The sequence below is a fragment of the Nicotiana sylvestris genome, chromosome 9 (assembly GCF_000393655.2).
Source record: "Nicotiana sylvestris chromosome 9, ASM39365v2, whole genome shotgun sequence".
NCBI classification, from domain to species: domain Eukaryota; kingdom Viridiplantae; phylum Streptophyta; class Magnoliopsida; order Solanales; family Solanaceae; genus Nicotiana; species Nicotiana sylvestris.
In genome coordinates this window covers 47910705-47936108 of record NC_091065.1, presented here as the reverse complement: position 1 = coordinate 47936108, position 25404 = coordinate 47910705, and the positions used below count along the sequence as shown (strand labels likewise).

General features: G+C 35.4%; 1 protein-coding gene across 3 annotated transcripts; it reads left to right on the top strand.

The window, feature by feature from the left end:
* The first annotated feature begins 1633 nt into the window (after positions 1 to 1633).
* On the top strand, positions 1634 to 20519 carry LOC138877087 (NAD-dependent malic enzyme 62 kDa isoform, mitochondrial-like). 3 transcript variants are annotated; one of them, XM_070156590.1, is made up of 5 exons: positions 1634 to 1793; positions 1878 to 1961; positions 9775 to 9881; positions 11418 to 11529; positions 16724 to 17041. In XM_070156590.1, the coding sequence occupies exons 1-5, from the start codon at positions 1680 to 1682 to the stop codon at positions 16802 to 16804; spliced, it is 498 nt and encodes a 165-aa protein (XP_070012691.1). In that variant the 5' UTR covers positions 1634 to 1679; the 3' UTR covers positions 16805 to 17041. The 3 variants fall into 3 exon arrangements, with proteins under 3 accessions (XP_070012691.1, XP_070012693.1, XP_070012692.1); XM_070156592.1 differs by lacking the exon at positions 16724 to 17041 and adding an exon at positions 20208 to 20519 and having other exon boundaries at positions 1639 to 1793; XM_070156591.1 differs by lacking the exon at positions 16724 to 17041 and adding an exon at positions 15116 to 15442 and having other exon boundaries at positions 1648 to 1793.
* Positions 20520 to 25404: the final 4885 nt, after the last annotated feature.

Here is a 25404-nt window from a genome sequence, read left to right as displayed (position 1 = left end):
CTATTTATAGGGAAAGAGTGACTTAGCCGCTAAATAAGATCCCTAAAATCTCTCTAAAATATAGACATTCACCATAAATAAAATACTATTTATAACAAATAATATAATTTTCGTTGGTCATACAAAAATAATACTGTTCACAAGGCTCTATGAAGCTTTTGATTTACGGTATTAAATAATAGTTGTATTAAGTCATGTAAGATAGAATATATAGTTAAAGTATATGTATATTACCAAGAAGAGATTATAGCATGTAAGACATAAATACTTTAAAGTAATCTTTACATTGTTATAAATATATTATATTATGGATGTTCATTTAGTACTCCGTTGTAATAAGCTTCCTGAAGAAGCTTATCCATATGGGACTCCGCCATAAATATGTTTATCTATTTAGTACTCTATTAGAAATAAACCTCCTGAAGAAGCTTATCACTTCGGTACCCAATTATGGATAAATATTACCCCCGGTAGAAGATTATCCATACCGGGTATAATAAGTTTATCCTTTCGATACTCTGTATGGATAAACATTACCTCTGGTAGAAGATTATTCATATCGGGTACAATGAGCTTATTCTTTCAGTACTCCGTTATGGATAAACATTACTCTCAGTAGAAGATTATACATATCTGGTACAGTAGCAGCTTACACAACAACTTCCTTTCTTCTATAAATAGAAGAGATTTCAGTTCATTATGTACATAAGTTTGAATTCGAATAATATATTAGTTTCTCTCTATACCTGTCTTTACTTTACAATCTTTATTTTATAACACGTTATCAGTACGAGACTCTGCCATCTCGAGCAAATACTTTGAAAGTATCTGAGGTATGAACTTTCTTTTTCTATATAATGTCAAATCTTTCTAAACTTGAATTTGTAGCCTGGATATATCGGGCAAAAGCTACATGTCTTGGGTGCTTGATGCTAAAATTCATCTTGATGTGATGGGTCTGGCAGACACCATCAAGGATAAAATCAGGCATCAAACCAAAACTGTGCCAAAACAATGATATTCTTACGCCATCACCTTGATGAGGGCCTGAAAATGGAATATCTCACTATTAAAGATCCAGTCATACTGTGGAATAATTTGAAATATAGATATGACCACCTGAAGATGGTCGTTCTTCCACAGGCATGTTATGATTGGACTCATCTAAAGCTACAAGATTTTAAATCTATAAGTGAATATAATTCTGCTATGTTCAGAATTATTTCCTAATTGAAATTATGTGGTGATAATATTACCGATCATGATATGTTGGAGAAAACTTTCACCACTTTTCATGCCTCAAATATGCTCCTGCAGCAACAATATCGAGATATGAGATTTAAAAAGTATTCTGAACTTATCTAACATCTTCTTATAGCCGAGCAACATAATGGGCTATTAATGAAAAACACGGCCAATATGAGAAAGAGAAGCTAGGCAGGTCGTGTAAAATGGGTTACCGGTCGGGTTATAAATAAAAGGGTGGTTTGGTTTTGGGCTAGGAGTAATTGGGCTAATGTTGGTCCAAAAATTGTTTAAAATTGGGATGTTATTTAAATACCCAAAATTTATCAAAATAATTTATAAAATATGCTTAATAAATAAATGAAAATATTATTTATACACTAAAATGCTTAATATCTCTTTCATTTTCCCTGAAGTTGAGGATATTCTTTTTCATGCCCACAGATTTGGGATTGCAAGAGCATCGACTTGATGGAGAGGAGTATCTTGAAGTAATTGATGAATTTATGGAGGCTGTTTATACTCGTTGGCCCCATGTGATTGTGCAGGTACATTCCTTGGTCATTTGAGCTCTTGTCTTCATTCTCGTCACAAATTTCATGTTATGTATGTAATGTCCTTTTAATTCACAGTTTGAAGATTTTCAAAGCAAGTGGGCCTTCAAGCTGTTGCAGCGTTATAGAAACAACTATAGAATGTTTAATGATGATGTCCAGGTAAATAACTTTTGTCAGTCATTGTAGAAGTATTTTAGTAAAATAAGATTATAGTTGTAAATGAGTGACTAATTAAAAGCTCTTACCTCATTGATTGACATTCTTAGGATTAGGGTATTCTATTGAATGTAGCAAAAGTATAAACTGGTAAAAACATCAGTAAGACTTTCAAGGCTTCTACTTATGTGTCTGCAAACATTAACGGGAGGAAAAAAAAGTATGTGGATTCGCCATGGTGTCTCATGTTATTTGAGAGTGCACAAAGGCTACTCAAGAATTGTGATATTGCTTTACATGGCATTACTTCCCCAACCTTTTCTTGTGCTTGGGTGCTAGACTGAGGTGAAACTTCAGTGGTCAAGTCCCTATTGTTGTTGCACCCCTTACTCATACCCTCCTTGTTTGTTGAAATGGAAAAGCATAATACTTGACTGATCCCTTGTGTTGTTGCACCTCTCCAGAGTAGTGAACAGTGAACAGTGAAAAAGCACCCATATTTTTGGGAGCTCTAAGTTTACAGCGCAATTAAAGCGTGGGTTTTAGCAAAGAAGCGTCAAGAAAAATAATAGAAATGTAATGCAAGAAAAGGTGACTATATACACAAAGAACATTTAATTGGACAAAAGAATTAAACCACTATAATTAAGCTACAAATATGCGGTTAAAATCATGCCATTCAAGACCAAGTTCAATTTTAAATTTGTAGGTCTTTGTTTGCTAGTTTTCTTATACTAAATCTCTAATTTCTTGTTCTTAATCAATAAAACTTTAATCATGACTTTTTCTTAGCAACTAATGAATCACATCCTAAACTATATTTATTGTCCACTGCTGGTTGCCAAGTCCTGCATTCGCCAAGAGCATTTCTTCCTTAAGCATAAAACTTCAGACCGTAAGGCGTTTTCTCTACATAAGAAAAAAATGGAATTGGATCTTGGAAATGATCGACTCACATAGATGTTCATCATAAGCCTTTGTTTTTTCCTCCTCCCTGTGTTCTATTAATCAGAAGCATCCAGCAACACCAGGCCTCGCCCATGCCAATAAAAAAGAGTTAAGCTATTAAACTAAGCTGTTTTTGGGAGCTCAGTAGATGAGCATGACCTAGAACCTTGGTGCCTACACTAATGCCTCATTTGTTTGCACTTAATGGAGGTCTGAATGTTAATCATTCAAATTTCAGACATTAAGTGCGTTTGTTTTTAAAGTCTAAATCTTACTTATTCAGATTTTAATCATTAAGTGTGTATATTTTTTACTCCATAACCACTTAATGGGTCTGAATAGGCCTGTATGATTAAAATCTATAACAGAGACTTAATTTCATTAAGATGTTATCATTCATATTCATTATTAATTGCCGCCACCGCCTACCATTATCAACTACCACCATACCACCACCACCATCCTCAATCATAGTCGCCACCGTATCGACTACCGCCATCCACCACCCCCACAACTCCCACCACCATCATTCTCAACCACAACCAACACTCGTCCACCTCAAACCACAACTAACCACCCATCACCATCAATAACCATATTCGGCACTGCCCATCATTATAAACTACCACCACCCACCACCACCTTTCTCAATCACAACTACAAGCATCACCCGCCATTATTAACTATCACCATCCACCACCACCATCCTCAATCAATATCGAGCAATGACTGTGGCAACATGTGAGCTAGTTTGGATCAAACATTTGCTTAATGAGTTGAAATTTGGTGAGGTCAGCAAGATGAAACTTGTGTGTGATAACTAAGCTGCCCTTCATATTGCATCAAATCCGGTGTTCCATGAGAGAACCAAACACATTGAGATCGACTGTCACTTCGTCAGAGAAAAGATACTCTCAGGAGATATTGTTACAAAGTTTGTGAAGTCGAATGATCAGCTTGCATATATTTTCACCAAGTCCCTTACTAGTCCTCGTATTGCTTACATATGTAACAAGCTCGGTACATATGATTTGTATGCACCGCTGAGGGGAGTGTAAGATAGTTATGTACATAATATGAATTAGTCCTAGTCCCGCATAGAATAGGAATATGATATGTATTGTATAAATATGACTCATTGTATTATAATTAAACGAAATATCAATAATAGATTTTTCTCCCATGCATTCTCACAGTAACAATTAAAATTAAACCTTCATCTTAGCTAGTTGTATCACCTATATGGATTCTTTACCTCACTGTTTTTTGTTCTTGGCCAAGTCTATATTGATTTCGAGAGATTGTAGGTTCTTCGAGGAAAATTCCACTTAGATGATTCTTTTTTTTAGAAGGTAATATTTGTTGCATATATATTAACTGTATCAAAACAAGAATAACTATCCATAATTACAAAGGGTGGTACAGGAAGATTTTCAAGTCCTTACAAGGATCCTAAAACATCAACAAAAGATTCTGGATCTTCCATGTACTCTTGCTTACACCAAAAATAAAAAAGAGCTAAACAATGCATTTTCATTCTCTGGATAGAACTATGTCTATCTTCAAAACATCTTTGGTTTTTCTCTTTCCAAACAGTCCACCAAATGTAAGCTGGGACAATCTTCTATCTCTCTTTCTGATTAGGGGAGCTACTGAGTGTGTTCCACCATTCTAGAAGTTCAATAGTACTCCTTGGCATTACCCACATGATTCCTTTCAAGTTAATGAAAATCCTCCAAATTTGTTGTGTTATCCTGTGGTGCAAAAAAAGATCGTTGATTGTCTCTGCCTCTTCTCCACATAAGTAGCATCTAGAGCATAGGTGGAAGCCCCTCTTGATAAGATTACTCTCAGTTAAGACTGCTTTTCTGGCTAGCAGCTACGTGAATCAAGCAACTTTGTATGGAATTTTGACTTTCCAAATTAGTTTCCAAGGCCAACTTCCAATCTGATTATTAGAGGTGTTGTATTCCTTGTAGGCAGACTTGACTGAGAATTTACTTTGCTTATACCTTTGCCAGAACATACAATCTTCAGGAGTGGATGTCCATTTGAATTGATCCAAGGTGTTGTAGAATTCTGTTAGCCTGACGATCTCCCAGTCACTGAATAATCTTCTATAGCTAAGGTTCCATCATTGGTTTGACCATACATCTCCCACATTTGCTCCTTGCTGCTGGTTCGGGCTATAAATGTTTGGGAAAGTCTGTTTCAAAGGACATTGGCCTAGCCAGGTGTCATCCCAGAGAGAAGTTTTCATTCCATTTGCCACCTTGAATCTAGATTTGTTTCTGAACTTTGGCCACAAGTTCCTGATTGATCTCCATAGACTGAAATCATAAGGACTGGTTGTAGAGTTGGTAATCCAATTAATTTCCATTCCATACTTCATTCTAATGACATCTTTCCATAGTGAGTGTTCACTTGAAGCAAATCTCCAGAGCCATTTCATCATTAGGCTGTGGTTCTGAATTCTTAGGTTCCTAATGCCCACCCTTCCTTTCTTTTTGCTGGTTACAAGTGAGTCCCAATTGACCAGGTGAATTTTGCCTGTCACTGTTGCCTTGCCAAAGAAAGTTCCTTCTCAATGCATCTATTCTTTTGACTACATTTGCCGGGATAGGAAATAGAGACATCATGTGAGTGGGCAAGGCATCCAGTACACTATTGATTAGAACTAGTCTGCCCCCTAGGGAAAGATATTGGCTTTTCCAGTTAACTAGTTTCTTTTCACACTTCTCTAGTACACCATTCCAAATTTCTTTTGACTTGCTCTTTGCTTCCAAAGGCATTCCAAGATACACTGAAGGAAGTTCTCCAATTCTCCCTCCCAGAATGTTAGCTAGATATTGGATATCAGGGACCTCATTGACGGGATATAGACGACTCTTGATCCAATTAATATGCAACCTAGATATGGCTATTCTAGGTCTACATCATTTCCGTTTGGCACCTTCAATCATCAAATGTCGCACTACTGTGGTTCCTTGGAGGTCTTTGTAGCATATGGTCAAATCATCTTAGGCTCCCTTTTTTTCATTTTCCTTTATGCTACTTGCATGGTGTGATCAATCCTTAGACTTGTCCAATTGTTCTGTAGCTGTACATCCATATTAAAGCTGGCATCTCTGGGATAATCATCTTATGGTAGAGATCCACGTTCACTCTCATAAAACATGGCCGGTCTCACCTTCATGTTTTAGAACTTCCATTTTACTTTGTTAAGGATCTTTCTATTGCATCATACTCTGATATCTCTCCTCTATTTCAGCAATCCTGTTTAATTCTATTTTACTGAGTTTGGATATTGGATTTTTTTGCATTTACACAAATAAAGTTTACTTCACTTAGGGTGTGTTTGGTAGGAAGGAAAATATTTTCCTAGAAAATGTTTTCGTGGAAAATGAGTGGTTTTATCACTTATTTTCCCTTGTTTGGTTGGTGAGTGAAAAACTTTTTCCGGAAAATATTTTCTAGTATTTGGTTAGAGAGTAGAAAATATTTTTTTATGCTACTCTCCTCACCCCCTTTCCCCAAGTCTCCATGTTTCCTTGCCCCCATCCCCGTCCCCAAATACCCAACGTTTTCAGGACTCTATTTTCTTCAGTAATTTAATTATTCTTCTACAAATTCACACAAATACTCCATAACTATAAAGAAAATACTCTTTTTTGGTTGAAAAAGAAAGTACTCTTTCTACAACACGAAAATAAAGTAATCATTGTATTGAAATAAAAGAAAATACCTTTTCTACCTCATGAAAAGAAAATACTCATTTTGTTGAAATAAAAAAAATACTTTTTTATATCATGAAAAGAAAATACTTATTTGTTCAAATGAAAAAAAATATATCTATAACATGAAAAGAAAGTACTATTAATAACATTTTTATTAAGGCTGGGGTAGGGAACGAGGGTTTTGGGGGGGGTAGGGTTAGGGTAGGGGTGGTGGGTTAAGTGGGGGTGAGGGTTGGCGGGGATGGGGAATAGAGTGAGGAAGGTTGAAAAAGAGTTGGAAAATGTTTTTCCTTCTCTTGGTAGGGAAAACATTGTTTTCCAGTTGGAGGAAAATGAGTTGATGAGGGAAATATTTTCCAAAACATTTAAGCCAACCAAACATGGGAAAATTAGAAAACATTTTCCGAAAAATGGTTTCCTTCGTACCAAACACACCCTTAGTGTTAATCCTTCTTTTGGGTGCTTATTTGACTGTACATATGTTTTATCTTGCTTCTACTTTTACGAAGATGCTTATTCTCTAGAGTATTTCTCCATACTTCCAGCTTTTGGTGACGTTACATGTAACAGAGATCTCATAAAATCTAGCACTTCTATTTTGCTTTATGAGTCAATCAATATTGTTGAGAAAACATATGTACTTTTGACTGGACGAAAAATAAATTTATATGGATGACATTACAGGCATTCTTAAGCTTTTCCTTCGAATGACTACATAACCTTAGTGCATGTCATCACATGTATGTTATTTTTTTATCAGTAAAATGAGGATTTTATTCACAAAAGACAACACTAAGATGGTGCTGTAATTTGTACAATTGTGAACTGACCCAAAAGTATAGTTCCTTTTAGTACTGTAGGCAATTAATGAATCTAACACAGATACATATATTCCTCTTTTTGCCAAAAAGAAAGCAAAAGTATACAACTGAGTTTGATCTTCAAAATAGATTGGGAAAATTTCACATAAGAACAAACTGAGCTCCCTGCTTTTCAATTTTATAGCCCATATTTCAATTTACAACCAACTAGCCCAAAAATAATAGGCTAAGATTCAACATCCAACTCCAATAGGTTCTAGAAATTACTATTTAATTTTTAAAAAAGATTGCTCAAGCTTTTAAGTTAATTTTCGAATCAGTAACTGTGACTCAAATATTAGTTCAACAAACCAAATCCATTTGGATGGCGAAAATTAAATTTTTAACAAGCTTAAACATGTGGGTTTAAATTTCGAATTTGATTTTGTGAGAAATTTGGAGTGGGTGTTATTTAGACTTGTTAGAAATAGTATAAGGAGGTTGTATATAAAATTTGAAGTCATTTAATGAAGATTTGGACTGGTTTTAAACAAGAATTGTAACTGAAAATCGTGGAAGAAGTTTGTCTACAGACGCTTGTATAAAGGTGTATAATAGTGTATAAGATGTGTTTATACTCTTATATACACTATTATACAAGATTATACATAAAACTGACTTCGTCTTCTTCCTTTCGTCTTTTCTAAAATTTAACTCAAATCTTGTTCAAATATACTCCAAATCACTTCAAATTTAAATTTTGGACTCCTTTTGATATTTTCAATCAATTGGAACAACACACAATCCAAACAACTAACAAACTCAAAAAATCCTATTTTCGAAAGCAAAGCTTTGAATGGCCTTCAATGGTGGACTTCTACTCTTCAATTTTCTTACATTGCAACCAGGTGACACAGGGTAAGAAGCAGCAATGGCGGACGACCCTTTGAAGCATATGTAGAAGATGTGAGAAGAAGAGAGAGTGTGAAAGCAATGGTTGTGAGAACACATATTTAACTCCATGGCGTTTAGAAGCAATGGTTGTAAGAACACAAAGTTTTGAATTTGCTAGTGCTTTCAAAATATGTACAATATGGGCTAGATTGGGTAAAACTTAAAAATATGAGCCATTTTTTGTTATGGTGTGAAGTCATGTGTATTTTCTTGTAATTCTTTCAAATAGATTCGTCTTTTCCTTCAGAACACCACCGGTTTCTTTCTCTCCAATCTCCATAATGTCCGCCACTTACAGGTGGATATGGTTTAATGGCATTCCAGGTTCTTCTTTTCTTTTTGGTAAAATACAAAAGTTGCCCTCTAAATTGTCCGGAAAATTCATTTACATGCCTTAACTTTAGGGGCAACTTATCACCCCCTATTCTTGGTTTTGGCATTTCAGGGTGGTAATAATTCCACTTCAGACAAGAATAGGGGATGATAGATTGGTGTAAAATTAAGGTGTGTAAATGACTTTTTTGAACAAGTTTAAGGGGTAACTCTATGTATTTTCCCTTCTTTTTTCCGGTGCTTTCTGTACCAACAACTGAGAGGTTCTCTTTTGGAATTAGGCATGACCTATTTGAGTCACATGTAATGTAAGTTAATAACAAGGTATGTTATTAGTGGAGAGCACTAAGGGTTTTTCTTGATATCACAAAAATCATGTCTTTTTGGATTAATTATTAATGTGACCACTGAAGGAGGTGTACATTGTCGGAGAAACAGGAAGTGTGGTTCCTGTAATCATGGAAAAAGGGAATCTAACTAAATTAACCATATGTTGATGTGTCTTCCAATATTGGTACATAAATTTTTCAATGCTTATAGCTTGTAACTTTTGACTGTCTCATAGTCGGTGTATGATGTTCATCCGTTAACATGTCAAATTCAAAATGGTGAGAGTTGTGTTTGAATGTGAGAAAACACTCAAACTATGGCTGTGTAACTGAGAGAATTCAATTATTGGCAAAGCGAGCATACGAAGAACTATTTTTTATTTTGCTTCCTATGCTGATAACCTTAGTCTGGGACTTAGATAACAACTGGTGTTGATCATTTTCTTACATATTGTTGCATTATTTGTTTTTCTGGTTTGTGATGGGTGTTTCTTACTCCCAATGAGACATTTTGCTTCCAGTCAACTGATTTGCTCAAATCATTTTTTCTTCTTTCCTCTTAAAATATAGAGCCGTAATGCATCATTCTTGTATGTGTCTGCTCTTAACTTCACATCAATACATTCCTAACTGGAGTTCCTTAAATTCACTGCACTCCTCATTGTTTAACCAAGTTTTGTATGACAAACATGGTGCCATTTTGTTTTCAATTCAGGGAACTGCAGGAGTTGCCCTCGCTGGCCTTTTGGGAGCTGTAAGAGCACAGGGAAGGCCAATGATTGATTTCCCAAAGATGAAGATTGTGGTGGCAGGTGCTGGAAGGTTAGAGTAGTAAACTGTTCTTTCCGCTAATTACACCCATGTAATTTCTTACTCGAGTCATTAGCATGCCATTGTGCAGGAACTGTTTCATGGTTCATGTGCTTCATTCTTTCTAGATTGCACGAATGCACAACTCTTTCTATGTTCCAACTCAATCCTATCCTTTTGTTCATATATAATTACCTTGCATCATAGAAATAGTATTTGATTCAATATAGTAAATTTGGTTATTCAGCTTTTGCATTGTTTGTTGAATGGTTAGTGATGGTAGAAGATGTTCAGGGTGATACATAGAAGGAATAAGGTCTCATGTTGAGTTGAATTACTGTAGCCTTTCATTTTGCACGAGTTACTTGTGGACTGAGAACGGGGGAGAGACAGTTGACGATGTTAAAGAAAATGGGCCATGAACCTAACTCAACTCCAAGAGCTAGCTCATGAAGTGAGGATTGTTCATGACATAAAAGGAGACAATTACTTTTTTTCCTTTACCAATATGGGATGCTAACACCCCTCAGCACACCTAAGGCTGGACATCTAGAGTGTAGATAACATAATATGAGGGGGCCCAACATTGCGTAAACCAAGAACAAGGATGAGTCTAGGTCTAATACCACATTAAAGAAAATAGATATTGAGCCTAACTCAATCCGAATAGCCAGCTCATGTTGTGCGTGCAGTTGCTCTATGGCATGCAGTAAACCGAACACGCAAAAGTACTTGTCTTCCCTTTTTCCATTTTGAAATTGCATTTAGGTTTTGGGGAGCTTCATGGCCTGCCTTTTTGACATATTATTATGGACTATATCCTCACCTAATATAGCTCTTATTGAATGAAAAATGTTCTGGTAACTGATTTGATATATTGCTATTGTTGTTGTTGTTGATGATGATGATGATGTTGTGTAATATGGGTCTAAGATGATCTTAAACGAGTGGCAAAGGTCAGTGATGATTTGTTTAGTCGACCCCAACTTGCTTGAATATTGAGGTGTAGTTACTGTATATGACTGATTTGACATCTATAAGTTAGTAACTTCTGAGATTTTACAAACTATAACTTAAAGAACTTGGTATATCAAATCAATGAAAAATAGAAGTAACTAATCATATAATATTATACTGGCCCATCTTCAATAACCTTTTTCATGATTTTGCCCTCCAAGATCTATCTTTGCACAACTTCGAGAAGGTTGGGAGAGCTATCTTCTTATGTGGCTTGTTTGTCTTGAGGATGTCCATCTGTACTTACCCTTAAACAATACTAAGTTGTAGTAGTCTGCAGAATACCATTTGCTTGGGACATAATTTTTATCTTGCAGAGTGAAATGGAAACATGAGGCTTGATTGGCTTGTTTTCCTTATTTTAAATGTTAAATTTCCATCTATCTGCATCAGAGACTTTTCCGCTATAAAAACTCTGTGTAGCTCAACTTACAGGTCAATGTATTGTGTTTATATTTAGTAGGCATAGGAGCCTGTGCATTTTGCTAAAGCTTTTAAGGTTTCTCTTTTTAAAATCTTTTCGTGGTGCAGTGCAGGAATAGGGGTTCTTAATGCTGCTAGGAAGACAATGGCGAGAATGTTAGGGAATACTGAAATTGCTTTTGAAAGTGCAAGGAGCCAGTTCTGGGTGGTAGATGCCAAGGTGAGCTTCTCCTCAGATGTTTCTTTCTGGCTCAAAATTTTCTTTTAAGCTTTGGTCAAGGAATATAGCATTTTTGTTGTTATATTCCTTAATTATATGGTGTTCTTGTCTTTTTGTTATTGAATGTTAGCCATGTCCCATTCATAATTATCTTGAAGAATCTTTACTTTTTTTAATTATTTTCCTGCTTTCATTTTTTTTTGAGTAATAGTAGAAACAATAAAAAAGGGTAGCCAAGCGCACTAAGTTCCCGCTATTCGCGGTGTCCGAGGAAGGGCCGGACCACATTGGGTCTTATGTACCTTTAGCTGTACCATTTCTGCAAGAGGTATTTCGCAGTTTGAACGCGTAACCTCTTGGTCACTTGGAACCACCTTTATCCGTTGCGCCAAAGTTTCCCTTCAATAGTAGACATGATAGTGTTCATAATATCTTCGTTGTTCTTAGCAAGGTGCATTTAAGTTTTTTTTCTCATATAAAAAAGCACATTGAATTTTTGAAAGATGTCTAACCATTGAAATGGATACAAAGTTAACATATAATTAATTAGAACTATTTGAAACCCATCAATAGAATTTATTTTTAAAAAAAAGATTTGCTAGCTCAAGACCAAATATGTTCTTCCACCTGCCATACTTATTTAATCTCAAAAGCAAGTCAAACATCAAGGTTTAGAATGAAAAGCCATCAATTTTCGTTCTTGTATTTCTTGGGTTATAGAAAAATTTGAGAGAGTAAATAAGGTTCTTCACGTTGTGGGGTAAGCCCGATCTGAAGTACACCTTAGAAGTCATCAGTGAGTTGCTCTAGATTTTAATGTGTATTGGATCTATTTGAAGTGTTTATGTTTTAATATGTACGGTGGAAAGCAAAGACGAGGAAGAGAAGAGAACGAATAAGGAGTGGTATAAGGCCGTCAAGAAGGAGGCGAAGTTAGCGGTTACGGTTGCGAAGACAAGAACTTGGGGACAATGGTGGGAGAAGAAGTTGTAAAGGTTAGCCAAGGCGAGAGAGAGGAAAGCCTGCGACCTGGACCAAGTGAAGTGCATCAAAGACGAGGAGGGCAAAGTATTGGTGAAGAGGCACATATTAGACGAAGATGGTAGACATACTTCCATAAACTCTTGAACGAATTTGGAGCACTCTGAGAGTCGCGAGATTTCGGGTGTTGTAGGCGTATAAAGGTTGAAGAGGTTAAGGGGGCTATGCGTAAGATGAACAAGGGAGGAGCAACCGGGCCAGACGAGATCTTGATGGATTTTGGAATAGCTCGAGCAACGCTGGCTTAGAGTGGCTCACTGAGCTGTTTAATGTCATTTTTAGGACATCTAAAATGCCCGAGGAACGGAGGTCGAGTACGATAATTCCGTTGTACAAAAATAAGGGTGATATCCAAAATTGCAACAACACACTATAAAAATTTGGGAGAGGGTGTTGAGATGAGAATGAGGAGAAGAGTGTCTATTTTCGAGAACTAGTTCGGCTTTATGTCGGGGCGATCGACTATCGAAGCCATTTATCTTATAAGGAGATTGGTGGTGTAGTATAGGGTGAGGAAGATGGACTTGCATATAGTGTTCATTGATATGGAGAAAGCATACGACAAAGTCTCAAGGAAAGTCATATGGAGGTGTTTGGAGGCTAGAGGTGCTCCTGTAGCATACACTAGCGCGATTAAGGACATGTGTTATGGTGCTAAGACCCGACTAAGGACAATGGAAGGAGACTCGGGAGATTTCCTAGTCGTACAAGAACAAGGGTGATATCCAAAATTGCAACAACTATAGGGGTATCAAGCTGTTAAGCCCCACTGTGAAAATTTGGGAGAGGGTGGTGGAGATGAGGGTAAGGAGGATAGTGTCTATTTTCGAGAACCAGTTAGGCTTTATGCCGGGGCGATCGACTACTGTAGCCATTCATCTTATAAGGACATTGGTGGAGCAGTATACTGTGAGGAAGTGAGACTTGCATATGATGTTCATTGATCTTGAGAAAACGTTCGACAAAGTCCCAAGGAAAGTCCTACAGAGGTGCTTGGAGGCTAGAGGTGTTCCTGTAGCGTACACTAGGGCGATTAAGGACATGTATGATAGAGCAAAGACCCGGTAAGGACAGTGGGAGGAGACTTGGGACACTTCCCAGTCGTGATGGGGTTGCAGTGTGTAAGCTGCTACTGTACCAGATATGGATAATCTTCTACTGAAAGTAATGTTTATCCATAACGGAGTACTGAAAGAATAAGCTCATTGTACCCGGTATGAATAATCTTCTACCGGGGGTAATGTTTATCCATAATGGAGTATCGAAATGATAAGGCTATTATACCCGGTATGGATAATCTTCTACGGGGAATAATATTTAGCCATAACTAGGTACCGAAGTGATAAGCTTCTTCAGAAGTCTTATTTTCAATAGAGTACTAAATAGATAAACATATTTACGGCGGAGTCCCATATGGATAAGCTTCTTCAGGAAGCTTATTTACAACGGAGTATTAAATGAACATCCATAATATAAAATATTTATAACACTCCCCCTTGGATGTTCATTAAAAGATAATGTGGCTCATTAAAACCTTACTAGGAAAAACCACGTGGGAAATAAAATCCTAGTGAAGGAAAAAAGAGTACACATATTTAGTAATACGCATTGCTAGGTGTCTCATTAAAAACCTTATAAGGAAAACCCTTTGGGAAAAAACCTTAGTAAGGAAAAAAGAGTGCATCGCGTATTTTACTCCCCTGATGAAAACCTTGTTTCAAATATTTGAGTCTCCGCATTCTAATCTTGTATCTGCATAACCAATACGATCTGCACCACCTATAAATGCATAACAATTACATTGAGATAGAGTATTTCAGGACCAAGGAGTTCATCATCCTCTTCTGGAGGTCGGAACAGATCCTTATTCACTTTAAGTGATCGAACACCCATTGATGTACTTAATGGGTGCGCTTTATCCATGAAAAAGCATTTAAAGACCCTTTCTGTATAGACAAATTGATGGATAAAGATCTCGTCTGCTAAATATTCAATTTGCAGACCAAAGACAAATTTTTATTTTCCAAGATCTTTCATCTCAAATTCTATCTTAAGATATTCAATTGCCTTTTGGAGCTCTTCTGGAGTTCCAACAAATTTTATGTCATCAACATAAACAGCAAGTATAACAAATTCTGATGACATTTTCTATATAAAAATACATGGACAAATAACATCATTTATGTAATCTTCTTTCAGCAAATATTTACTGAGGCGATTATACCACACATGCATTGATTGCTTTAAACCGTACAAAGATCTTTATAATTTAATCGAGTACATTTCTCAAGACTTTGAATTATATGCTTCAGGCATTTTCAATCCTTCAAGGATCTTCATATATATTTAATCAAATAAGTCATATAGGTTAAGACTTGTATCTAAATGGTATGACATCTTCAAGTGTCTGGACTGCTGGTCCGATCCTCACAATTTTTTACAATATTATGCACTATATTGTATCAAATATATCATCGACGATCATTTTGTCTCAGTTCCTAAGCGACATAACTTGTTGAGATCTCACTACTTTCTTTATTTTCAGGTACCTGAACTTCTTTGGGAATTTTATGAAATGTTATGTCGTGGGATCTTCTAGAGCCTATTTCCTCCTCATTATGATCATTTTGAGCATTAGCTCCTACCATTTTTCAAGGATTGTTACCTTTGGAACCGATTGGTCTACCACGCTTCATGCGTACAGTAAACTCTATCCTTCAGGGACTTTAATTTTAATAGGAGCATTTGTAGCAGAAATATGATATTAAATTTTGGATCAGCAAATGCTTCTGGCATTTGACTTGAATTATCTTCTAAGTGAGGATTATATTAATGATAATTCGATTCATATAGCATATTTTTCAGCTGTTTATTCCATCCACCAAATGTTAGAAAATTAACATATATCCCCAGTCTTCTTTGGGAAACATATCTTTATTTATTATGGTAGAAAAATTAATCATATACTACACATCAAAAAATAGTAAAAATATTTAATTTCTGATCCTAAACCAATTGTGAGGGGAGGACTTTATCATATATTGTTGATCTGATGCATACATGTGCTGCTGTATGCAATTTAGAATATCTTAGACCAACACATGAAGCTTTGTTCTCATAAGCAATCGTTTAGCCATTAGTATGAGGTATTCAATGCTAAACCAGCTTGGATATAAATCAGCATTATCAAGATGAACTGTCTTGATTTCATAATCTTAAAGTTATGCTCTTAATTGAGAAAATCAATTATATGCCCCTTCTAGGGTGTAGAAAAAAGGAGGTGTGACACATTTAACACTAAACCTAATGAAATTAACAATTGTTAATAATTAAAGGCTTGGGGTAAAATTCCATTCATGGCCGAGATACCCTTTGATCCTTGGCACTTCAAAGTTCACAAGGATCTTAAGGACCTCGAGCAGTGCTTGTGTCAAGGAGAATATCTCAACCAATAAATTCTACTTCCAAATACCCCTAACTACTCACACTTACTCTTCCTTATAGGTTTGCGTGCTAATGAGGCACTCGCTATAAATTCTAATACAACAATAGTGACTACACAGAAGGAGATGTATATTTCCTGTAAATAGCTGTTCAGAATACTGCAGATAATACCATAAGAGATCATAGTTCATATACAAGCATATGATACACTGTCATGTACTTTATCAGGCTTGAGAGTACTCAACAAAATCAGTTACAGGTTCTGGAAAGTAATGAGAACACTAACATGCTAATACAAGAACTCAGAACAAGTAAGTCATGTAGTTCAAAGGAGCATAGGAGATATCATGTGTATTAACCTCACTAATCCTACTGGCAGGTTCATACTTATGAATATTATTAGTTGTAATCATGTACTTAATAAAGTATATACTTAATGAAAGCCTACACATAGATTAGCACTCCACTTATTACTAAGTGTAAGGGTTAACAGTCCACTTCAAGGTTCTTAAAAGACAAGGATAAGCAAATACATCTACTTAACAAGTGATACAACCTCTAAAGAAATCTTTCATTCCATCTAGGTTGGTTAGAAGTTAAATACACAATCCTACACTCAACAAAAGCAGACAAGAATCAAGGAGTTTCTTCTAAGTTTATAATGGCTACTGTTAACTTATATTGACTTAACAATGCTATATGATTTCAGGGACACATGTATGAGCAGGTGAGACGACAGAACTTGTTCAAGAACAAACTGAGTGCAGAAATCCCTAGAGATAGTATTTAAACACACACATGTGATAGTCTTACGGGATCACAACATGGAAAACATGATTGAACATCATGAGATCGAGTTAGCAGCATCACCATGTATAAGTTTCAGGAAAAGTCAATGAGAGCATCACATTAAGGATCTATCATACAAGTTGTATATAAGAACTTAGTCATGATGAAGCTTAGTTTAATACTTTAGCACAATAGATGAACTTAAATACCATAGATGCATCTTAACCATGTTTCATAACTTAAGCTAAAAGTGGAGCAACCTTCATAATAACACAAAGGTAGTACAAAGATACAATAATTTTTAGGACATGCTTATACAATGAAATCCCAGACCTGTCTTATAGTCATGAGTTTTAACAGAAAACTAATGATCTTTTAATAGGGTTACAGAAGCACCTCTGGAAGGAGAAATTGATCTAAATGTCGAGATCTGATGTACCTAGACTAAGGTGACAATCCTATCTTTATCATTAAAGGGTTCATTCCATTAAGGTTAGTTTATCAAGTGAATCATATCCATAACACTATGACAAAATAACATAGCATACAAGAGAATCACAGTAGAACATCAGAAGGTCTAATAATTAAGATAACTATATGAGATCATTTCAAATTTTTTTAGTTAATCTCAGAAACTTAACAATATATAAGTTATTCAAAGGCATATTCATTAAGATTACCAGAATAACTGATTAGTACATGATTTTGATTTCAGGTTATTAAAGAAACTTGTACCCTAAAGTTTAGTAATAAATCATGAGCTAATAATAAAATACATAGAGGTAATTAACTATAACATATCAGAAAACAGAGTGAATTAACACGAAAATAACAGAACAAACATGATTTTAATTAAATGATTAAGAGAGAAGATAGGTTGAGGCTCACTGACCTTCTTTTGGGTAGCAAACCCCGTGAGTTTTTCTTAGCCGTTAAAAATCAAGAACTCAAACTCTGACCAATGTGATGCTCAAAATCTGGAAAGGAAATCAAAACTAATTAGAAACCCTAGCTTGATTTTACTACTTGAGAATAAAAGTTGATGTTTCTCTGTTTGTTAGGTTATTTTCATGTGTATCTTGTATTGTTAGGTGAGGGCATTGAAGGTTCCCTTTTATAGTGGAATTCAATGACTTAGGGTTCAATAGAAATCAAACTGATAGTGGAGAGTAATGGAGGGGTGGTGATATGAGCATAATTGGGTAAAATCAGAGGAGACAGAGGTAAGAACAGTAGAGATTTTACTTGAGACAGGGAATTTGACCGTCAAAGGCAAGAACCATCCAATAAGAGCCCCAATATCCAGAGGTCGTTTCGCTTGACCTCTGGACCAAGAATAATCATGATAACACTAGGAGACGGCCATGCAGTCCACAAATTTATCAAAGCATAGAAGAATTTCTAAAGATTTGACATTGCATCGTTGGGTCTAGGGTTTCGGATTTGGGGATTTTGAATCTCGACGGTGAAATGTGCGAAGAATCAGCGAGAATAGTGAATTAGGAGGACAAAGGAGATGATTTTCTGTCATGATTCATGACCTTGCATGAATTGGTGTAAGGTCTTGTGATTGATTTAGTCTGTGAGTTTAGAGAATAGAGATAGGAAAAGGAAAGGGGCGGCCGAGTCTGGTGAGAAATGATTAGGATTAGTGGTTATTTTTGAGTTAAAAATGGGAGATGGAATGTGAAGCATAAACAAAGGTAAATAACACTCACTCAATCAATAGCAAATACTAATATTAGACACCCATAAGTTTTACACATTAGGGTTGGATCACAAACCCTAGATAAAATCTAACTACTCATAATCGTTGACACGAAAAAAAAAGTAATTGAAGACATGAAACAAGAATTCGAATTCAAACATCAATAAAGTAAAGACAGGTATAGAGAGAAACTAATATATTATTCGAATTCAAACTGATGTACATAATGAAATGAAATCTCTTCTATTTATAGAAGAAAGGAAGCGTTGTGTAAGCTGCTACTGCACCATATATGGATAATCTTCTATTGAGAGTAATGTTTATCCATAATGGAGTACTGAAAGAATAAGCTCATTGTACCCGATATGAATAATATTCTACCGGGGGTAATGTTTATCCATAACAGAATATCGAAAGGATAAACTTATTATACCAGGTATGGATAATCTTCTACCGGAGATAATATTTATCCATAACCGGGCACCGAAGTGATAAGCTTCTTCAGGAGGCTTATTTTCAATAGATTACTAAATAGATAAACATATTTACTGCGGAGTCCCATATGGATAAGCTTCTTTAGGAAGCTTATTTACAACGGATTATTAAATGAACATTCATAATATAATATATTTATAACACTCCCCCTTGGATGTTCATTAAAAGATAATGTGACTCATTAAAACCTTACTAGGAAAAACCACGTGGGAAATAAAATCCTAGTGAAGGAAAAAAGAGTACACATATTTAGTAATACGCATTGCTAGGTGTCTCATTAAAAACCTTATAAGAAAAACCCTTTGGGAAAAAACCTTAGTAAGGAAAAAAGAGTGCATCGCGTATTTTACTCCCCCTGATGAAAACCTTGTTTCAAATATTTGAGTCTCCGCATTCTAATCTTGTATATGCATAACCAATACGATCTGCACCACCTATAAATGCATAACAATTACATTGAGATAGAGTATTTCAGGACCAAGGAGTTCATCATCCTCTTCTGGAGGTCGGAACAGATCCTTATTCACTTTAAGTGATCGAACACCCATTGATGTACTTAATGGGTGCGCTTTATCCATGAAAAAGCATTTAAAGACCCTTTCTGTATAGGCAAATTGATGGATAAAGATCTCGTCTGCTAAATATTCAATTTGCAGACCAAAGACAAATTTTTATTTTTCCAAGATCTTTCACCTCAAATTCTGTCTTAAGATATTCAATTGCCTTTTGGAGCTCTTCTGGAGTTCCAACAAATTTTATGTCATCAACATAAACAGCAAGTATAACAAATTCTGATGGCATTTTCTATATAAAAATACATGGACAAATAACATCACTTATGTAATCTTCTTTCAGCAAATATTTACTGAGGCGATTATACCACACACGCATTGATTGCTTTAAACCGTACAAAGATCTTTATAATTTAATCGAGAACATTTCTCAAGACTTTGAATTATATGCTTCAGGCATTTTCAATCCTTCAAGGATCTTCATATAGATTAAATCAAATAAGTCATATAGGTTAAGACTTGTATCTAAATGGTATGACATTTTCAAGTGTCTGGACTGCTGGTCCGATCTTCACAATCTTTTATAATTTTGTGCACTATATTGTATCAAATATATCGTCGACGATCATTTTGTCTCAGTTCCTAAGCGACATAACTTGTTGAGATCTCATCACTTTCTTTATTTTCAGGTACCTAAACTTCTTCGGAAGTTTCATGAAATGTTATGTTGTGGGCTCTTCTAGAGCTTATTTCCTCCTCATTATGGTCATTTTGCGCATTAGCTCCTACCATTTTTCAAGGATTGTTACCTTTGGAACCGATTGGTCTACCACGCTTCATGCGTACAATAAACTCTATCCTTCAGGGACTTTAATTTTAATAGGAGCATTTGTAGCTGAAATATGATATTAAATTTTGGATCAGCAAATGCTTCTGGCATTTGACTTGAATTATCTTCTAAGTGAGGATCATATTAATGATAATTCGATTCATATAGTATATTTTTCAGCTGTTTATTCCATCCACCAAATGTTAGAAAAATTAACATATATCTCCAATCTTCTTTGGGAAACATATCTTTGTGTATTATGGTAGAAAAATTAATCATATACCACACATCAAAAGATAATAAAAATATTTGATTTCTGATCCTAAACCAATTGTGAGGGGAGGACTTTATCATATATTGTTGGTCTGATGCATATATGTGCTGTTGTATGCAATTTAGGATATCTTAGACCAACACATGAAACTTTGTTCTCATAAGCAATCGTTTAGCCATTAGTATGAGGTATTCAATGCTAAACCAGCTTGGATATAAATCAGCATTATCAAGATGAGCTGTCTTGATTTCATAATCTGAAAGTTATGCTCTTAATTGAGAAAAGCAATCTCAAATGTCAAACTGCAGGTTGACAATAAACATACATGTAACCATCTTATATATGCATCTATAAGTGGTTCACATGATAGGTGAATGAGCCCATATTCACCTTTTATATATTCCAGAATTTAGGGCTCTTAGTCCCAACTTTAGCAGGTATGATATTACGAGAACAAGCAGCACAAGAGAATTCTTGAAGAATCTTCTGGTTCTTCAGTATATGCTTATCCGAATTCTCAAATAGCTCATTTAAAAATGACAAATAAAAACTTCAAGTTTATCAAGTTTACTATTGCATAAACTTTTGCATTAGTAAACTTCTGATTTACTATGATACATGACGTAGTACAAATTGAAAAATAAGGCGGGTAACTTCTCACATACATATTATTTTACCCCTATGATTGTGGAAACATAAAGATTTTCAATCTTCCAATCATTTGTAGTATCAATTTGATAGCCACTTGTATTAGTAAACTTCAAGTTTACTACAACATATGTTTTGACCATAATTATATAATATGAATGACATATTTTTATATAAACTCTTCAAGAGCCTTCATTTATTACCCACAATATCATATTTATCGGGCACTACTGGTGTCACGTGTCTTCTAGGCAAACAGTTAGTTCTTCAGGAGTTGTTGATACATTTTGTACTATCAAATATTGCTCATACACTTCTGGTATCATGAGAGAAAACCACAATCAAATAAACAATGTAAAACAATTCTTTAAGAACAAGAAAACTCTTATTCATAATATTTTCCTACTTCAGGATGCAATTTCAATTGTGTTACTTCTTCAGGAGCAAATTTAAAATACGAAATATTGAGTATATATTCTCTCAATTATATTACCTCTTTTGGAGGTGAATTGTAATATATTCACATCAAGAACGCGTTCATATTTACCAGATTTATTAATATTGTCACATTCACTTCAGGGAATGGATTAATATTATCAAAAATTCTCATCCTTCAGGAAATCGAACAAGATTATCTGAATGCGCATTAATCACATCAAATTGTGATGCCTCAACCTCTTTTAAAATATTTACTACTTCAGGAGCAAATCGAGGCGTGCATTTAATATAGAGAATATTTATGTAGCTTATCTTCAATTGTAACCATAGAAAGCCTAAATTATCACTTCTGGTGATCATAGGCATATACCACTTCTGGTAGTTAACAAAATATAATTACAATGAGATATACGAAATATAACCACTTCTTGTGGTTGTATATTTCTTGCAAACTCTGCTAGAGTTTAAGTTGATCTAATAATGTTATCCATATTCTTCAAAATGACATAAACAAGATATATTATAGTAAACATCATTATCAAATCATAATTTTTCTTTATGTACAACAATTACATAACCATACTATCTATTACAAATAACAAAAATTAAAATATTTACATTTCTACAGATTCACCACCGATTACATGACTTGTTTCTCCTTCTGGGAGTGCAAAGTAATCAGCTACATCCAAATGCATGAAGTCTAAATTATCTTCAGAAATAAAATTTGCTTCAGCATTTTTCTCTGTCTTCTTCAGGGAGGCTTGATAAAGCTCAACCAGGTGCTTTGGCGTACGACAAGTACGTGACCAGTGCCCTTTTCCTCCACATCTATAGCATGCATTTTCTGTATTTGTGCTTGCACCGCTTCATGCTTTTGTTCCTTTCTTTTCCACTGCTGGTGGTGAGGAGGGTTCTTTGGTGCATTATTATTACCATGATTAAAATTTCTTCCCCAACCACGGCCATGACCATGACTGGGGCCACGACCTCTTCCACGTCTAGCTTGGTGGAAGTTCGTCTCATTCACTTCAGGGAATGGACAAGAACCATAGCAGCTTACACAACAACTTCCTTTCTTCTATAAATAGAAGAGATTTCAGTTCATTATGTACATCAGTTTGAATTCGAATAATATATCAGTTTCTCTCAATACCTGTCTTTACTTTATAGTCTTTATTTTATAACATACATAATTTATTATTATTATTATTATTATTATTATTATTATTATTATTATTATTATTATTATTACCTCTCTATTACTTTTCACTGTCACCCTATTGCAATCCCTCCACTATTATTTACTAATAAACATAATAAGACAATACTAGAGATCTGAGTAATAGAATTTCCCAATTCTAATACAAGATCAGATACTTGTTATATCGAATGTACTTTTTAATTTAATATTTGTCATATTTAGACCAATTGGAGTTGTTCATATCCAGTTCATTTCTAATTTTTTCATGTTTAGTCGGGTTAAATATTTTGAAAAATATTTTTTTATGGACTCATTTTCCTCCAATTGGAGGAAAATGCTTTCCCTATTAGAAAGAAGAAAAATATTTTCCAAAACTCTGTTTCAACCTTCCACACCTTATTCTTTATCCCCACCAACCAACCACAAACCCACCCCACTCCGCCCCACCTATCCACTCCCTACCACCCACCCATTCCAACCCCGCCCTCACCCCATTTGGTTGTGATAAATCACGATATAACTAATCCCGTAATTGTAGTGTTATTTTTATCCCTATGAAAGGATGAAATAACGATTCGAGAATAATTAATCATGTGATAGCTTGTTTCCCAAACAAACGATAAGGATCCTTTGGTTTGCGGACAAGGTTATTCTGGGATTATAATTCTAGAATTATAATCTTGGAATTATTTTGTGCTATATACTTCGTTTGGTACAGTAGATAAAAAATGGGATATGCAATATATATATATATATATATATATATAATCCAAAATACGTGTTTGTTTTTAAAGCTGGAGAAAATTTTATTTCTAATTTTAACCTTGGATATTCTAATGGCTTAGAAAAATTGTTCACTACACACAATTGTAAACTATAGTGAAGGTAGTCATATAATATTTCTTTTCTTCTTCTTGTTCCTGGCCATTACTGTTTCAGATGGGACATAGAACAAAGATTATAATCACCAGCCAAAATATAATAACGGGTAGTGGTCTGGTATTGGCATCGATTATTCATACATTACTGTAGAAATGGAGAATCCAAGCAGAGGCGAATGATGAAGCCGAAAAGCTTCTTAGTTCTGAACCAAGATGATTACTCTGTATATTAGAACGACACAGAGAAGCCTCAACACCAGCTGTGTACGGGAAATTAAGTCCTCAAAAATGTTGAATCTGATTAAGCCTGCAGTGAAAAGGGAAGAAGGATAATCTGGCCATTTCATAATTTTATCCCAGAATTAATTATCCCACCTGGGAGATACGATAATTTAATCCCAATTTGTGGTATATTTTTATACCAGGTTTAATTAATACCTGTGAGCACGTGATTTTTGTTTCGCACGACAATCGCTCCAAAAAGAAATAAAAAATATATAACTGGCCCTGCTGTACAATTTTCGGATTTCTGTGCGGCACCTTGTTGATTTATTTGTGACTTTGACCCATTTTTATTTATTTACTTAATTAAAATAAAATTCAAAAATATATGTGTCCTGCATAATTCAAACCGTAATCCGGTCGTTAAATAGAAAATCATGAATAGGCATTTTCGTCCGTGATTTTATTTGGTTTGACTTTACCTGTTTTGAAATATTTTAAGTATGTGTGCAAATAATTGTATTTGAGTGTGTATTTAATTTTAATTTGATTTTTTGGCTTAGTTTTGTTTTAAAATAAATAAGAAAAAGGAAATAAAAAATAATAATAAAAAAGAAAAAGACCCCTTCCCTTCCGGACTTGGGCCAATTTTAACAAAATTGGCCCAAACAAACAGCCCAAGACCCAGGCCTGCCCGGTCCAGGCCACCTGATGCCCAGGACGTCCAAACGACGTCGTTTGAGTCGTGCCTGATCTGGGCCGTTGATCTCAGAGTGATCAACGGCCAAGATCAATTCCCCATAACCCATCAATAAACCCGACCCATCTTACCCGGACCGAACCCAACCCTCAACCCTCAAAACGACACCGTTCCATTTAAGCCTTCAGATCCAGACCGTAGATCTAGATTGATCTAACGGTCGAGGTTCACCCACCCACTAACTATATAAACCATTCACCATACCCTGCCCCCTAGCCAACACCCCCGCCTTCGTCTTCACCAAACCCATCCCCTTCAAACCCTAGCCGCCCCTGCACACCTTCACCAGAAACCCGGCGGCCTGAACGCCGGTGACCTCCACCTGAACACCATAGAACCCCCATGCCACCCTGAACCTAAATCTACCAACCACACACTTCGAATCACCCCCAGGTCCTCGAATCTTCATTTGAAGATTCGAGTCAAAACTCGATCTACACCAAACAACCCCAGCTTCATACCAGACACTCCCCGGACCCTCCTCGTGACCAAACTATACTTGGTTTGGTCCGAATCTAACCAGGGAAACATGAATCCCGGATCTGAGTTTTTTTTGGAACTTTGTAGTTCCTCGTCACTAGTTCATACCCGTTCGAGCCAAAGAAATTAAGGTCCAAGGGACCTTAATCG

Bases quoted from the DNA above. Each gene is read 5' to 3' on its own strand.
- LOC138877087 (XM_070156590.1), top strand. From the start codon at position 1,680: ATGCCCACAGATTTGGGATTGCAAGAGCATCGACTTGATGGAGAGGAG. The intron at 1,962-9,774 runs GTAAATAACTTT...TTTTCAATTCAG, and splicing joins TGTTTAATGATGATGTCCAG to GGAACTGCAGGAGTTGCCCT. The intron at 11,530-16,723 runs GTGAGCTTCTCC...ATATGATTTCAG, and splicing joins TCTGGGTGGTAGATGCCAAG to GGACACATGTATGAGCAGGT.